General features: G+C 44.4%; 1 protein-coding gene across 4 annotated transcripts in view; it reads right to left on the reverse strand.

The window, feature by feature from the left end:
- The window catches only part of CRPPA (CDP-L-ribitol pyrophosphorylase A), a 203,761-nt gene that overhangs the window by 121,688 nt on the left and 65,947 nt on the right, over positions 1 to 16,126 (reverse strand). For all 4 annotated transcript variants that reach the window (XM_073582139.1, XM_073582137.1, XM_073582140.1 and 1 more), the window contains exons 4-5: positions 10,487 to 10,591; positions 625 to 670 (exon numbers count right to left, since the gene is read on the reverse strand). In XM_073582139.1, coding sequence (XP_073438240.1) covers positions 625 to 670; positions 10,487 to 10,591 — 151 coding nt within the window. The remainder of the gene's footprint in view (positions 1 to 624; positions 671 to 10,486; positions 10,592 to 16,126) is intronic.

Genomic DNA, 16,126 nt, shown 5'->3' on the forward strand with positions numbered 1-16,126 from the left:
CTACTATAATACTGCTCCCATGTACAAGAATATAACTACTATAATACTGCCCTCTATATACAAGAATATAACTACTATAATACTGCCCTCTATATACAAGAATATAACTACTATAATACTGCTCCTATGTACAAGAATATAACTGCTATAATACTGCTCCCATGTACAAGAATATAACTACTATAATACTGCCCCCTATGTACAAGAATATAACTACTATAATACTGCTCCTATGTACAAGAATATAACTACTATAATACTGCTCCTATGTACAAGAATATAACTACTATAATACTGCTCCTATGTACGAGAATATAACTACTATAATACTGCTCCTATGTACAAGAATATAACTACTATAATACTGCTCCTATGTACAAGAATATAACTACTATAATACTGCCCCTATGTACAAGAATATAACTACTATAATACTGCCTCTATGTACAAGAATATAACTACTATAATACTGCTCCTATGTACAAGAATATAACTACTATAATATTGCCTGCTATGTATTTATACAGCATATTCTCATGCGCCAGATGAGAAAACAAACAAATTGGTGAGTTAGAAATCGCATCCCGCTGATGATAAGCAGTAAGAGAAGTTACAGTCACTTACCCTTAATGATCGATTCCGCTGCATACAAATCCCGTTTATAGGTCACCTAGGGCACAAAGAAGCGGCATTACTAATTAAAGGGGACAGGAATAATTAAAGTCAATAATGCCCCACCTCAGCACCTTCTACTGTCAACGCCTTTTGGCAATTGTTGTCTCCGTGTGCTGTAAATCTTTAAACAATGGGGTGGCGAGTTTTAATCATTCATTTCCAAAAACTTTGATTTTATGAGCACTTAAAGCATTGATGAAGAAGAAGCAGCCGCGTTGTGATGATGCGTTTGGTTTATTCTATGTACGAGATTCAGACTGAAAAACGCAAAATGGGTTAAAATTGTTTAATAAAAAAAGAAAGTATAGACACTTCACCGATTCCACATCATTCCTGTTCTGAGGACCACGGGGTCCCTGCGGGGTGGGAATTTTCTGGGTGTCAAGACAGAGAGCAGAAGGGACCCAGTGCACGTCGGAACTAGAAGAGGAGAATTCTGATGTAGATTCTCACTTGTGATCATGATATATCAGTGATGTCTCTTGCATCGGGGGCGGTGAGGGTGACAGAGGCTACTCAGCCCTATATATTCATCTGTTATTAATGCTTCCTGTAGATATTGAACAGCCACTAATGATGAGTGAGCGCGCTTGGATAAAGTGTTATCTGTGCACGCTCGTGTCCTAATAGAGCATTTCCAACCTGCTCAAAAAAAATGCTCGAGCCGCCGCGGCTGCTCGTCTCGTGGCTGTTCAAAAGCTACGGCGACTCAAACATTTTTACTCTATTAAGACCCAAGCGTGGTCGGATAACACCTTATCCAAGGACGCTCACTCATCACCAATAGCCACCTATTATCTCAACCCCTCTGCAGCGAGCTAGAGTTTGCACACTAGTTGTGAGATGCTGCATGCTGTAGTACACACCACAGCCTCCAGCCTCTCCTGTGCCTCTGGGTCTCTTCAGCCTTTTGCTCAAAATTTTTTAAAATTGGAATTATCTATATCAATGTAGCTCAACCCCTACCTGAGCGGCCACAAAGTAAGACATCAAGGTCTCTGGAGATGGGCTTGTAGCCTTGAGATTGATGACATTTTTCAACAATTTTGGTTCTGAAGTCCTCAGGCAGTTCTCCTCTCCTCTTTCGGTTCTCTGTGCTTCGTGTGGTACACACAGACAATGCAAAGATTAAGTCCACTTCTCTTTTTATCTGGTTTAAGGTATGATTTTCAGAACAGTGGCTCAGTGGTTAGCACTGTTGCTTTGCGGTGCTGGGGTCCTGGGTTCAAATACCACCAAGAACAAAATCGGCAAGGAGTTTGTATGTTCTCCCCGTGTTTCCTCCGAGTTCTCCAGTTTTCTCCCACGTTCCAAAGACATATTGATAGGGAATTTACATTGTGAGCCCCAATGGGGACAGCGATTGCCATGTCTAAAGCGCTGTGGAATACGCCCACACCTGTTACTTGCCACAGGTGAGTTTGAAACAAAAGTTGTTTACCCACGATTTTGTTCAAATACCACCAAGAACAAAATCGGAATCGGCAAGGAGTTTGTATGTTCTCCCCGTGTTTCCTCCGAGTTCTCCAGTTTTCTCCCACGTTCCAAAGACATATTGATAGGGAATTTACATTGTGAGCCCCAATGGGGACAGCGATTGCCATGTCTAAAGCGCTGTGGAATACGCCCACACCTGTTACTTGCCACAGGTGAGTTTGAAACAAAAGTTGTTTACCCACGATTTTGGAAATGCCAACAATTTTATTAGGGCCATTTTTTGGGTGTGTGTGAAAAATTATGTCCAATTTGCCTTTTTTTTTTTTCTCTGAAGGAAATAAACATATGAATAACAAAACATGTGTAATTGCAATAATTTTGTGGGAGAAATACTACATTTTCTGGAACAATTTCAAGGGTTACAACACTTTCGGCCATGACTATAACCCTATGATCTATTTGGGTTTGTCCAAAGCAACCAATTTATGAAGATGTGTCTGCATTTCTATTTCCTAGGGTAAATGCAGACTGTCGTGAAAACCTCAGGGGGAATTTTTTGGGAAGACCCTGAATATACACCCCACTGTCTTTGTATATTCTATGACACTAAGAGGTTGAATATCTGTGCAGACCATGTCCCTCTCACAGCTGAGGGTTTGTTACTTTGTGTTTATGGCCTTCGGGAGACTGTTGTGTAATTTACTTTGTGCACTATTGACTTTTACAGGCTTTTTCTCATCTCCGCCTGACTAAGAGGCCCCTATGGAGTTATGTACGTCGTAGGTTCTCTGGACACACGTCTCCGTCCAGTCTTAGTTACACTGTATCTATCACTGTTGAAATGCATCAGATTGCATCAAGGTTGTCTAAATTGGATACAATTGTAACAAACCCTCAGCTGTGAAGTATAAGGAGGATACACACATATAGAGTAATTTTTTTCCGCTGATGTGTGATTATTACCCTTACGTAATCACTGCTGTATCTCACTCTGTTACTAAGTATCTCTATGTATTACCGTCCGTGTGAGTCACGGCTACAATACACATGGGATCTACACGTAGCTACACTATAATTGGTGGGATGGAATGAGAACCTGGCAGGAGAACCGCACTGACTAAGTGGCATGCTGCAGCTTGAGGTGCCATCTGCCATCACCCCAGACAAGAAAACTGGGGCAAATAAAGACACACCCCAATACACAGCGCCAGCGAGTTCAGATTTATACTCCCGGACTTGGCAACACATTGGGTATATTCATAGCAATGAACGAGGCTTGTTTTTTCTAAAACAGACCAACAAATCCCCTGCATAGACAGTCACATTGTAATCTTCTGGCTGTCTGCAGTCACCACTAGGGGGAGCTCACTGTATACTTTGGTCACACACATGAACCCACTGGGCCACAAGCCGGGCTTATCCAGGAACGACGTGGCTAAGAGGCTACTTAGTCTTCGCTAGAGCTCCTGATGGTGGAGTTAGGCTTGTGCTGCAAGTAGCAGCCAGGTACCACTCCTGGGCAGTCATCAGTACTTCAGCAACTGACTACAAGGGTCAGGATAACAGTCACAGAGTCTCTGGCAGGACAGGATTCAGATTTGCGGGTAGACAACATGGATTCTGGATCACCATACAAAACGGACACAGGTGCGGGTTAAGGCAGTTTCAGGTTATGGTCCTGCCGGAGCAGCTGCTGCTGGGGCGGCTTCAGGTAACACAGGTAACAGGAACAGGTTCTGGTTTAGACAAGTTAACCAAAACATGGGCCTGGCAACTGACTAGTTGCACCAACACTAACTTACCAAAGGAAAAGCATTGCTCAGGCACCTCCCTACTAGGAAGGGGGTCTTATACACCCAATGCCTCCCAGCAATTGGCTGTGGGCATCTCTAAAGTGCATGCGCTGACCCTTGAAAAAGAGGGGAGTGCGAGCGTATAAAGCACGCCGTTGGGAAACCTGAGCAACAGGCGCATGTCGAGAGGAACAGGAAACTACAGCAGGGAACATATACACCACCGTGAGACCGGGGCAGTATGTGGGCATCACTGCTGAAAGCAGGGACAGGGATGCAGACATTGCCGTTACAGTACCCCACCCACTCTTCAAGACCACAAAGAATCTCCGCAAAAGAAGTTGGGCATGACTATTCTCCTTGGACTCCCACGATCTCTCTTCGGGACCGCGTTCTCTCTGGTCCACTGGGAAAGAGGTGTCACTCTTACCTTTTTCCAATACATTCACAGAGCAGATAAACAGTATCAGGCTCCTTGAATTGCAAAGCATCTCCCTGCCCAGCGTGACCAGCCACTATCTTGGAAGTATCGAAGACAAGTTGGGGTTCTTTCTCTTGGTTGGTGGATAGGAAAGACATGGAGAGTGCATCCGCCTTGAAGTTCTCGCCAGCCGGCCACTTGAGAATTGAAGATACCCTCTCAGGGTCCATCTTCAAACCATTGCCCACGAAGATACATCTTCGAGGTGGTGAGGATACTGGAAGCAGGTCTATGGAACAATTGCCAGATATGTGTGGAGAAAATGCCTCCTCTTTCCTCCTATTGGAGAATTCAGCGCACTTCCAGTCGGTGGATGGTAGACCTGGCGGAGAAGATGGCAACAGCGGTGGCTGAATTAGGCGTACAGGGACCAGACACCTCTCATGACACAAATGTCCCCAATAAAGTACCTCACCAGATCTCTAGTCCAGAACGGGCTCCTGAGTTCATAGTAACTGATCCCTAAGAGAAGTGGATGAAATAGACCAGGCAGAAAATAGAAGGCGATGTTCTCCATAGCCGACATTCCTAGCTGGAGTTTCACCTGCTCAGTAAAAACTTGAATTACTTTGACTAGATGGAGGACACCATCAAAGGGCTCTGGAGGTGTCGAACAAGAATCTGATACTGATCCACCATGGCTTGCTGCAAGAAATTTCCTGCCAAACTGGAGTCAATGTAGGCTCTCTCAACAAACCTGGAGTCTCCACATGATACGGACACATGCAGAGTCAACAGTGGAGAAGTATTACTCTCGCCTAAGGTAGATTCCCTTACAGGCTAGCCTAAGCTTTGGAGTTTTTCAAACCTCTCAGGACATGAAAAGAAATGTTCCGCGCTACCGCAGCAGTAGCACAATCTCTTGGCACATCATTCCGGCTGCTGCTAAGCTAGCCTAAAAACGATCGAACTGCATTGGTGTAGAGAAGAGAGCCGTCTCAAAATTCTAAGGAACAAGCGGTCTCTAGAAGGTCGGAGCCAGATGTAACTGTCTCCTCTTATGTGTCACCTCTCTAGTCTGTTCCTGGAATGTAAGGTGGATCTGGATTGTCAGGGAAATCAGGTCGCCAAGAGTAGCAGGGATGTGTCGACCAGCCAATTAGTTCTTAATTCTTCTGATCAAAGCCTCCCAGAAGGCAGCTACCAATGCTTCCATTCCAACCAAGTTCGGAAGACACAGTGCGGAACTGGACGACATACCGGCTTACAGACAGACCTCCCTGATGCAGTCTGAGAATATAAGATGCAGCAGAAGACACAAGGCCAGGCTCAAAGAACTTTCAGAAGGCCACAAGGAAGACCTGCAGTTCTGAGATCACAGGGTCCCCTCTTTCGCACAGGGGGTTGAGCAACGCTTGCGCCTCTCCTGCTAAGTGGAACATTAGGAACCCCACGTAAGCCCATTCAGAGGGAAAATGATGGGCTATTAATTCATAGTGCAGTGTGAACCCATTTAGGAATCCACAGCACTGCTTAGGATCCCCAACATAACGTGGTGGAGCAGGCAGACGAGGAATAACTCCAGGTGCATAAGTTACAGGGTGAGTAGTCAATTACTATCCCCTGAATGATTGCCCGCATGTGTACTAAGCAGCCTTATTCTGCAGTGCCATTAAAACATGGAGTGGAGACACAAGGGTCAGTGGGTGCTCTCGTCTGCTGGTGCTTGGCTGTTTTAGAAAGACCACATGGATCAAGGCTAATCCCACTGAGTGCCCGCTCTCCTTCCCTGGTGGCCTAGGATAATGAAAGGCGTAATGTCAGGATCCTTTCTGGTTTAGTATAGTGTAGGATCAATGTCAGGGTCTGTGGTAGTTGAAGCCAATTAAAAAGGCAATTTCATGAACCCTAGAGTGCTAGGGTAGTGAAAGAGGTAAAGCCATTATTCTTGGTTATCATGTAGCTCCCCCTAGTGGTGGCTGCAGACAGGATCTTATAATGTATCTCTGTATACAGGGAGCTCCCCCTAGTGGTGACTGCAGACAGGATCTTATCATGTATCTCTGTATACAGGGAACTCGCCCTAGTGGTGACTGCAGACAGAATCTTATCATATATCTCTGTATACAGGCAGCTCCCCCTAGTGGTGGCTGCAGACAGAATCTTATGTATCTCTGTATACAGGGAGCTCCCCCTAGTGGTGACTGCAGACAGAATATTATGTATCTCTGTATACAGGGAGCTCCCCCTAGTGGTGACTGCAGACAGGATCTTATCATGTATCTCTGCATACAGGGAGCTCCCCCTAGTGGTGACTGCAGACAGGATCTTATCATGTGTCTCTGTATACAGGGAGCTCCCCCTAGTGGTGGCTACAGACAGGATCTTATCATGTATCTCTGTATACAGAGAGCTCCCCCTAGTGGAGGCTGCAGACAGAATCTTATTATGTATCGCTGTATACAGGGATCTCCCCCTAGTGGTGGCTGCAGACAGGATCTTATGTATCTCTGTATACAGGGAGCGCCCCCTAGTGGTGGCTGAAGACAGGAGCTTATCATGTATCTCTGTATACAGGGAGCTCCCCCTAGTGGTGGCTGAAGACAGGATCTTATGTATCTCTGTATACAAGGAGCTCCCCCTAGTGGTGACTGAAGACAGGATCTTATGTATCTCTGTATACAGGGAGCTCCCCCTAGTGATGGCTGAAGACAGAATCTTATCATGTATCTCTGTATACAGGGAGCTCCCCCTAGTGGTGGCTGCAGACAGGATCTTATCATGAATCTCTGTATACAAGGAGCTCCCCCTAGAGGTGGCTGAAGACAGGATCTTATGTATCTCTGTATACAGGGAGCTCCCCCTAGTGGTGGCTGAAGACAAGATCTTATGTATCTCTGTATATAGGGAGCTCCCCCTAGTGGTGGCTGAAGACAAGATCTTATGTATCTCTGTATACAGGGAGCTCCCCCTAGTGGAGGCTGAAGACAGGATCTTATGTATTTCTGTATACAGGGAGCTCCCCCTAGTGGTTGCTGAAGACAGGATCTTATGTATCTCTATACAGGGAGCTCCCCCTAGTGGTGACTGCAGACAGGATCTTATCATGTATCTCTGTATACAGGGAACTCGCCCTAGTGGTGACTTCAGACAGAATCTTATCCTGTATCTCTGTACACAGGGAGCTCCCCACATAGTGGTGACTGCAGACAGGGTCTTATCATGTATCTCTGTATACAGGGAGCTCCCCCTAGTGGTGGCTGCGGACAGAATCTTATGTATCTCTGTATACAGGGAGCTCCCCCTAGTGGTGACTGAAGACAGGATCTTATCATGTATCTCTGCATACAGGGAGCTCCCCCTAGTGGTGGCTGCCGACAGGATCTTATCATGTGTCTCTGTATACAGGGAGCTACCCCTAGTGGTGGCTACAGACAGGATCTTATCATGTATCTCTGTATACAGGGAGCTCCCCCTAGTGGTGGCTGCAGACAGAATCTTATTATGTATCTCTGTATACAGGGAGCTCCCCCTAGTGGTGGCTGCAGACAGGATCTTATCATGTATCTCTGTATACAGGAGCTCCCCCTAGTGGTGGCTGCAGACAGGATCTTATCATGCATCTCTGTATACAGGAGCTCCCCCTAGTGGTAGCTGCACACAGGATCTTATCATGTATCTCTGTATACAGGGATCTCCCCCTAGTGGTGGCTGCAGACAGGATCTTATGTATCTCTGTATACAGGGAGCGCCCCCTAGTGGTGGCTGAAGACAGGAGCTTATCATGTATCTCTGTATACAGGGAGCTCCCCCTAATGGTGGCTGAAGACAGGATCTTATGTATCTCTGCATACAATGAGCTCCCCCTAGTGGTGTCTGAAGACAGGATCTTATGTATCTCTGTATACAGGGAGCACCCTCTAGTGGTGGCTGAAGACAGGATCTCATGTATCTCTGTATACAGGGAGCTCCCCCTAGTGATGGCTGCAGACAGGATCTTATGTATCTCTGTATACAGGGAGCTCCCCCTAGTGATGGCTGCAGACAGGATCTTATCATGTATCTCTATATACAAGGAGCTCCCCCTAGAGGTGGCTGAAGACAGGATTTTATGTATCTCTGTATACAGGGAGCTCCCTCTAGTGGAGGCTGCAGGCAGAATCTTATTATGTATCTCTGTATACAGGGATCTCCCCTAGTGGTGGCTGCAGACAGGATCTTATGTATCTCTGTATACAGGGAGCGCCCCCTAGTGGTGGCTGAAGACAGGAGCTTATCATGTGTCTCTGTATACAAGGAGCTCCCCCTAGTGGTGGCTGAAGACAGGATCTTATGTATCTCTGTATACAAGGAGCTCCCCCTAGTGGTGGCTGAAGACAGGATCTTATGTATTTCTGTATACAGGGAGCTCCCCCTAGTGGTGGCTGAAGACAGGATCTTATGTATCTCTATACAGGGAGCTCCCCCTAGTGGTGGCTGAAGACAGGATCTTATCATGTATCTCTGTATACAGGCAGCTCCCCCTAGTGGTGGCTGCAGACAGAATCTTATGTATCTCTGTATACAGGGAGCTCCCCCTAGTGGTGACTGCAGACAGGATCTTATCAGGGATCTATGTATACAGGGAGCTCCCCCTAGTGGTGGCCGTAGACAGGATCTTATCATGTATCTCTGTATACAGGGAGCTCCCCCTAGTGGTGGCTGCAGACAGAATCTTATGTATCTCTATATACAGTGAGCTCCCCCTAGTGGTGGCTGCAGACAGAATCTTATGTATCTCTGTATACAGGGAGCACCCTCTAGTGGTGGCTGAAGACAGGATCTTATGTATCTCTGTATACAGGGAGCTCCCCCTAGTGGTGGCTGAAGACAGGATCTTATGTATCTCTATACAGGGAGCTCCCCCTAGTGGTGGCTGAAGACAGGATCTTATCATGTATCTCTGTATACAGGCAGCTCCCCCTAGTGGTGGCTGCAGACAGAATCTTATGTATCTCTGTATACAGGGAGCTCCCCCTAGTGGTGACTGCAGACAGGATCTTATCAGGGATCTCTGTATACAGGGAGCTCCCCCTAGTGGTGGCCGTAGACAGGATCTTATCATGTATCTCTGTATACAGGGAGCTCCCCCTAGTGGTGGCTGCAGACAGAATCTTATGTATCTCTATATACAGTGAGCTCCCCCTAGTGGTGGCTGCAGACAGAATCTTATGTATCTCTGTATACAGGGAGCACCCTCTAGTGGTGGCTGAAGACAGGATCTTATGTATCTCTGTATACAGGGAGCTCCCCCTAGTGGTGGCTGAAGACAGGATCTTATGTATCTCTGTATACAGGGATCTCCCCCTAGTGGTGGCTGAAGACAGGATCTTATGTATCTCTGTACACAGGAAGCTCCCCCTACTGGTGGCAGATGATTTAGTGTGAATTAGAGTAGCCATGGCTTCCAACATGCCAATATTTTCTTTTCTGGTTGATAATCAGCTTCCAAAATAATCTGGCAGCTGCTTAATTCTTTTCAACCTCCATTGAACAATCAATGTGCATATGGTCCAAGGGCATTTGTCTATTGGGAACTTGGTTAAGACCGCTAACATGCAGACAATATGCACACAAATTTGGATAATCTTAAAGGGCTATAACCTTTAATTTTGCAGCCTGATAACAGCACGTCACGGCTATAAAAAGGGGCCTGGTAATGGTCAGATATATGGATGTTACAGAATACACCGTAATATAATACTTGACATAATCCGAAATATTTCCTGAAAACGATGCCCCCTTTGATGCCATACCCCATCCCGTCTGCTTCAAAGTTCATTAACCCCACCAACTCCATCAAATAAACCATATGACCTTGGGCTTCATCTAATGGAGGAGTAAGTAGACAAAATGCACAGAAAACTCTCCCAAAGTGCTAGTTTCCAGGTTCTGGCGGCTTCTCGGAGATTTGGCAATTGTTCCAGGAGTCTGGGAGGTCTTCAGTTTTTCCCCAGAGTGGACCCCCCCATTACAATGTGTACAGCTCTCCAGCCCAGGAGGGTGACACAGAGCATCCTTGGCTGAATTTGGGGGACCGGGCTCCATAGTGTCACTAGTGAGTTCAGAGAATCCGAGAGTTACGTAAAATTCCATTGTCTGTAACGTGCGCCCTATTTACCTTCCACAGGTCGGGGGGTCCTTCCAGAAGCTTAGCCCTCGTCTTACTATAAGCCAAGGCCAAATGCAAGCACTCGGTGCCAAAATCCAGGTCATAGTCGGAGCACTGCGAAGGGAGAGCAAACAAGTTAAACAATTAACAGTAATCCACCCGTCTTTCGAGAACCTGCGCCATTTCTGTCTGGAAACAGTGAGCCGAGCAGACACCCACCCCCCGGGCTACGCAGACTCAGATTTACCTAAAGCTTCAACTTTACGAGGAGGTGAATGGCAGCGAGGTTTGCAGACTTTGGCAGCTCTGAGGCTGGGAGTTCACGGTTACTGATGGGTCGAGGTGAAGGGTTTGGCTGCTGCTTATAGAGGTGTAAAACAATGAAAAACACCGGCACAATAGAAAACGTGACCTTGGCCCTTTCTCAGCACTCTAGTGATTAGGGAAGATGCAGCAGAGCCGAGCTGCTCAGAAACACACACAACCTCACAACCATACAGGAAGTATAAAACGTAGGTCACCAGTATTTATAAATCAGCAAATTATCAGTAATTATAAGTAAATGCAAAAAAGTACTTGGAGTAATGGAACCATGACATAGGGGCAGTATTATAATAGTTATATTCTTTCATATAGGTGTCTGTATTCTAGTTATATTCTTGTACATAGGAGCAGTATTATAGTAGTTATATCCTTGTACATAGGGGCAGTATTATAGTAGTTATATTCTTGTACATAGGGGCAGTATTATAGTAGTTATATTCTTGTACATAGGAGCTGTATTATAGTAGTTATATTCTTGTACATAGGGGGCAGTATTATAGTAGTTATATCCTTGTACATAGGGGCAGTATTATAGTAGTTATATTCTTGTACATAGGGGCAGTATTATAGTAGTTATATTCTTGTACATAGGAGCAGTATTATAGTAGTTATATTCTTGTACATAGGGGCAGTATTATAGTAGTTATATTCTTGTACATAGGAGCTGTATTATAGTAGTTATATTCTTGTACATAGGGGGCAGTATTATAGTAGTTATATTCTTGTACATAGGGGGCAGTATTATAGTAGTTATATCCTTGTACATAGGAGCAGTATTATAGTAGTTATATTCTTGTACATAGGGGCAGTATTATAGTAGTTATATTCTTGTACATAGGAGCAGTATTATAGTAGTTATATTCTTGTACATAGGAGCAGTATTATAGTAGTTATATCCTTGTACATAGGGGCAGTATTATAGTAGTTATATTCTTGTACATAGGGGCAGTATTATAGTAGTTATATTCTTGTACATAGGGGCAGTATTATAGTAGCTATATTCTTGCACATAGGGGGCAGTATTATAGTTGTTATATTCTTGTACATAGGGGCAGTATTATAGTAGTTATATTCTTGTATATAGGAGCAGTATTATAGTAGTTATATTCTTGTACATAGGGGCAGTATTATAGTAGCTATATTCTTGCACATAGGGGGCAGTATTATAGTTGTTATATTCTTGTACATAGGGGCAGTATTATAGTAGTTATATTCTTGTACATAGGGGCAGTATTATAGTAGCTATATTCTTGCACATAGGGGGCAGTATTATAGTTGTTATATTCTTGTACATAGGGGCAGTATTATAGTAGTTATATTCTTGTACATAGGAGCAGTATTATAGTAGTTATATTCTTGTACATAGGGGCAGTATTATAGTAGCTATATTCTTGCACATAGGGGGCAGTATTATAGTTGTTATATTCTTGTACATAGGGGCAGTATTATAGTAGTTATATTCTTGTACATAGGGGCAGTATTATAGTAGCTATATTCTTGCACATAGGGGGCAGTATTATAGTTGTTATATTCTTGTACATAGGGGCAGTATTATAGTAGTTATATCCTTGTACATAGGGGCAGTATTATAGTAGTTATATTCTTGTACATAGGGGCAGTATTATAGTAGCTATATTCTTGTACATAGGAGCAGTATTATAGCAGTTATATTCTTGTACATAGGAGCAGTATTTTAGTAGTTATATTCTTGTACATAGGGGCAGTATTATAGAAGTTATATTCTTGTACATAGGAGCAGTATTATAGTAGTTATATTCTTGTACATAGGGGGCAGTATTATAGAAGCTATATTCTTGTACATAGGAGCAGTATTATAGTAGTTATATTCTTGTACATAGGGGGCAGTATTATAGTAGTTATATTCTTGTACATAGGGGGCAGTATTATAGCAGTTATATTCTTGTACATAGGGGGCAGTATTTTAGTAGTTATATTCTTGCATTACACATCTAGTGAAATACACGACTGAATAAAGACATGTGCAATATTCTTAGTCACCACCAGCAGGATGAGATATGAGCTGTGAAAACCATCCCACCCATCCTAGAAATGTTTAGGATGTTAGTATTATCATTCCTTAGATAGCTGTATAGCAGGAAGAGTTCTGCAGACTTCTGTGTCTATAGGACAAGGGATAGTTCGCTTGTAGATAATTACAGCCCTCATATTGTAGGAACTTTTCTTTTCATGGATGAGGGGGAAGTGTGATCGGAAACAGCCGGGCAGAGATTGAGGATCTGGGTGACTTGATTACTTCTAGGGTTAAGATTTATCAGTAGATTACAGGGACATATGATGGCATTTCTTGCAATCCTGTGCCACTGTTTGGCCTTAGCAGCCAAGTAAGGTGACCTCAGTATGGGGGCTGTGCATCCTCCATAGTTGGGGATTGATTAAGGACATATCAGGACACGACACAATCAGAGAAAACCAATTCAGGTAACAGAAGTCCACAGAACTCTCGTTAATCTTGCATTAATAGGATCTGAACAATCAGGGTTGGACACTGTGGTTCCCACACATTACGGACAGCGGGAGTCCACATTTTTTGGGGCTGACCCATCAGCGCTCTGCAGACTGTTTGTAATCTCGCTTCCGTCGATGAAACATTTCTCCACTTTCTTTCCTCCGGAGCCAATTCATGCTTTAATGTTGAATCGTCCCCTCCATGGGGCTCGTTTATGCCTCTCTGTATAGGAAGGAATTTTTTTTTTATCTGACAACAATCGCGTCGCTGATGGTGGAAGATCATCAACAATGTAGAAGAGGAAGAAGAACGCGGAGAGCTGGGCCTATCGGATTCCTCATCTCCCAATCCTGCACACCTTCCCACCCGTTCTAATAACATCCTGCTGGAAGGTGGAAATCAGCGAGATGTCAACAGGCACATATTAGCCTCTATTAAAGGGAAGGGGACGTCAGAAAATGCCGAAAGTGACCTTTTGTTTAAATCAAGAGTTTTATGCTAAATTTTTTTTATATCACTATCTACAGTATATTGGGGGGAAATAGAAAATCATGCAATTTTTTTACACTGGTCACTAGGCTAAATACTGGGACTTTCTCAAACTTCTTGTGCTTTTCACCAGTCACATGGACACAGTCAGCAAAAATATGGCTCTGACTCTCTGACCTCTACAGGACGGTCAGAGGAAAGGCTACTGCGAGGAGGTGAGCTGTGACATCAACTATTGTGATTGGTGGATCCTGTGTGATCTACTGAATATAGAGATGTCATCAATCATTGCACAGGAGGAGGAGGAGGAGGGGAGCTGTGACATCACCTATTATGAATGGTGGATCCTGTGTTATCTACTGTATATAGAGGTGTTATCAGTCATTATACAGGAGGAGGAGGTGAGCTGTGACATCACATTGTGAATGGTGGATCCTGTGTGATCTACTGTATATAGAGGTGTTATCAGTCATTGTACAGGAGGAGGAGGAGGTGAGCTGTGACATCACCTATTGAGAATGGTGGATCCTGTGTAATCTGCTGTATATAGAGGTGTTATCAGTCATTGTACAGGAGGGGGAGGAGGTGAGCTTTATAAAATGAAACCCAATCATCAACAGGTGAGATTACGGGAAACTGCTTCATAAAGAGGCAAATTACACAAGGAAACATTTGTTTTGTCATTCAGGCTTCATAGAAATGCAGAGCCCTTCCTCACTGCTCCCTCCTGCCTTTCTTTATAATCCTTACTCTATGACAATATTGGGGTCAATCAGTAGAAAAATCAGGAATTTTTCTTCTGCACCAAAACCGTAGCGTATTAGTAATCAGCTTGAAGAGACATCTTCATGTTTGGTTCTGTTCTGAAATCTGGAGATGTACGGACAGAACCAGTCAATAGCTGTGAGGAATTTACAAACTCTGGGTTGTCCGAAGATCAAGTGATGACCACCAGGTAGAGTGAGGATTATCAGGACGATAGACCGACTATGCTCCCTGATCTCAGGGCATGGAGCAATCTGGATTTTATAGCCAAGAGATCAGCATTGCACTCTCATATTGGGCCCTAGATTAATTTGGATTCTAACGCCAACGGACTAGCTTTGCTCTCTCTTCTCCAGCCATGGGATAAGCTGCATTCTAAAAGTGATCTACCAGCAATGATCTCTCATCTCGGGCCATGAAGTAAGCTGGATCCTAAAGTCAATGGACCAATCCTGCTCTCTTATCTCCGGTCATGAAGAAAGCTTGATTCTAAAGCCAATTGGCCAGCTTTGCCGTCGCTTCTCAGGCCATGGAATAAACTGGATTCTAAGAGCAGAGGGACCAACATTGCTCACCCATACAAGCCATGGAGTAAGCTGGATTCTAATAGCCAATGAGCATTGCTCTCTAGTCTCAGTCCAAGGGTTAAGCTGGATTCTAAAAACAGGTGAACTAAAATTGCTCTTAGGCCATGGAATAAGCTGGAATAAGCCGGATTCTAAAGTCGACGGACCGTCATTGCTTTCATCCTTCGTCATGGAGTAAGCTTGAGTCTAAAGCCAATGGGCCAACTTTTACCTTTCGTTTTAGTCCAAGAGCAGATGGACCAGCATTGATCTTACATCTCAGGCCATGGAGTAAACTGGATTCTAAAAACGATGGACCAGCATTGCTCTCTAATCTCAGGCCGTGGGTTAAGCTGGATTCTAAGAACAGGTGAACTAGCATTGCTCTTGGTCCATGGAATAAGTTGGATTCTAAAGCCGATAGGCCAGCTTTGCTCTCTCAACTCAAGACATTGAGACAAAAAAGCTGATGGACCAGAATTACTCTCACATCAAGCCATGGAGTAAATTGGATTCTAAGAGCTGGTGAACTAACATTGCTCTCTTAGCTTGGGTCCGGGAATAAACTGGAGTCTAAAGTCAGTGGACCTGCAGTGCTCATTACTCAGGCCCTGGAATAAGCTAGATTCTAAACCTAACAGACCAGCATTGATCTCCCATTTAAGCAATAGAGTAAGCTGGATTCTAAGAGCTGCTGGACCAACATTGCTCTCGCATCTCAGGCCATGGACTAAGCTGGATTCTAAATCTATAGGACCAGCATTGCTCTCTCATCTTGGGCCCTGAAATAAGCTGGATTCTAAAGCCGATGGACCAGTATCGCTTCAGGCCATGGAGTAAGCAAGATTCTAAAACCGATGGATGGGTATTGCTCTATCATCTCACGCCATGGGGTAACTGGATTCTAAAGCCGATGGATGGGCATTGCTCTCTCACCTCGGGGCATGGAGCAAACGGTATTCTAAGAGTTGGTGAACTAGCATTGCGCTCTCATCTTGGCGCCTGCAATAAGCTGGA

The sequence above is a fragment of the Dendrobates tinctorius genome, unplaced genomic scaffold, assembly GCF_039654945.1.
Source record: "Dendrobates tinctorius isolate UK_male_01 unplaced genomic scaffold, ASM3965494v1 ptg000070l, whole genome shotgun sequence".
Classification (NCBI taxonomy): Eukaryota; Metazoa; Chordata; class Amphibia; order Anura; family Dendrobatidae; genus Dendrobates; species Dendrobates tinctorius.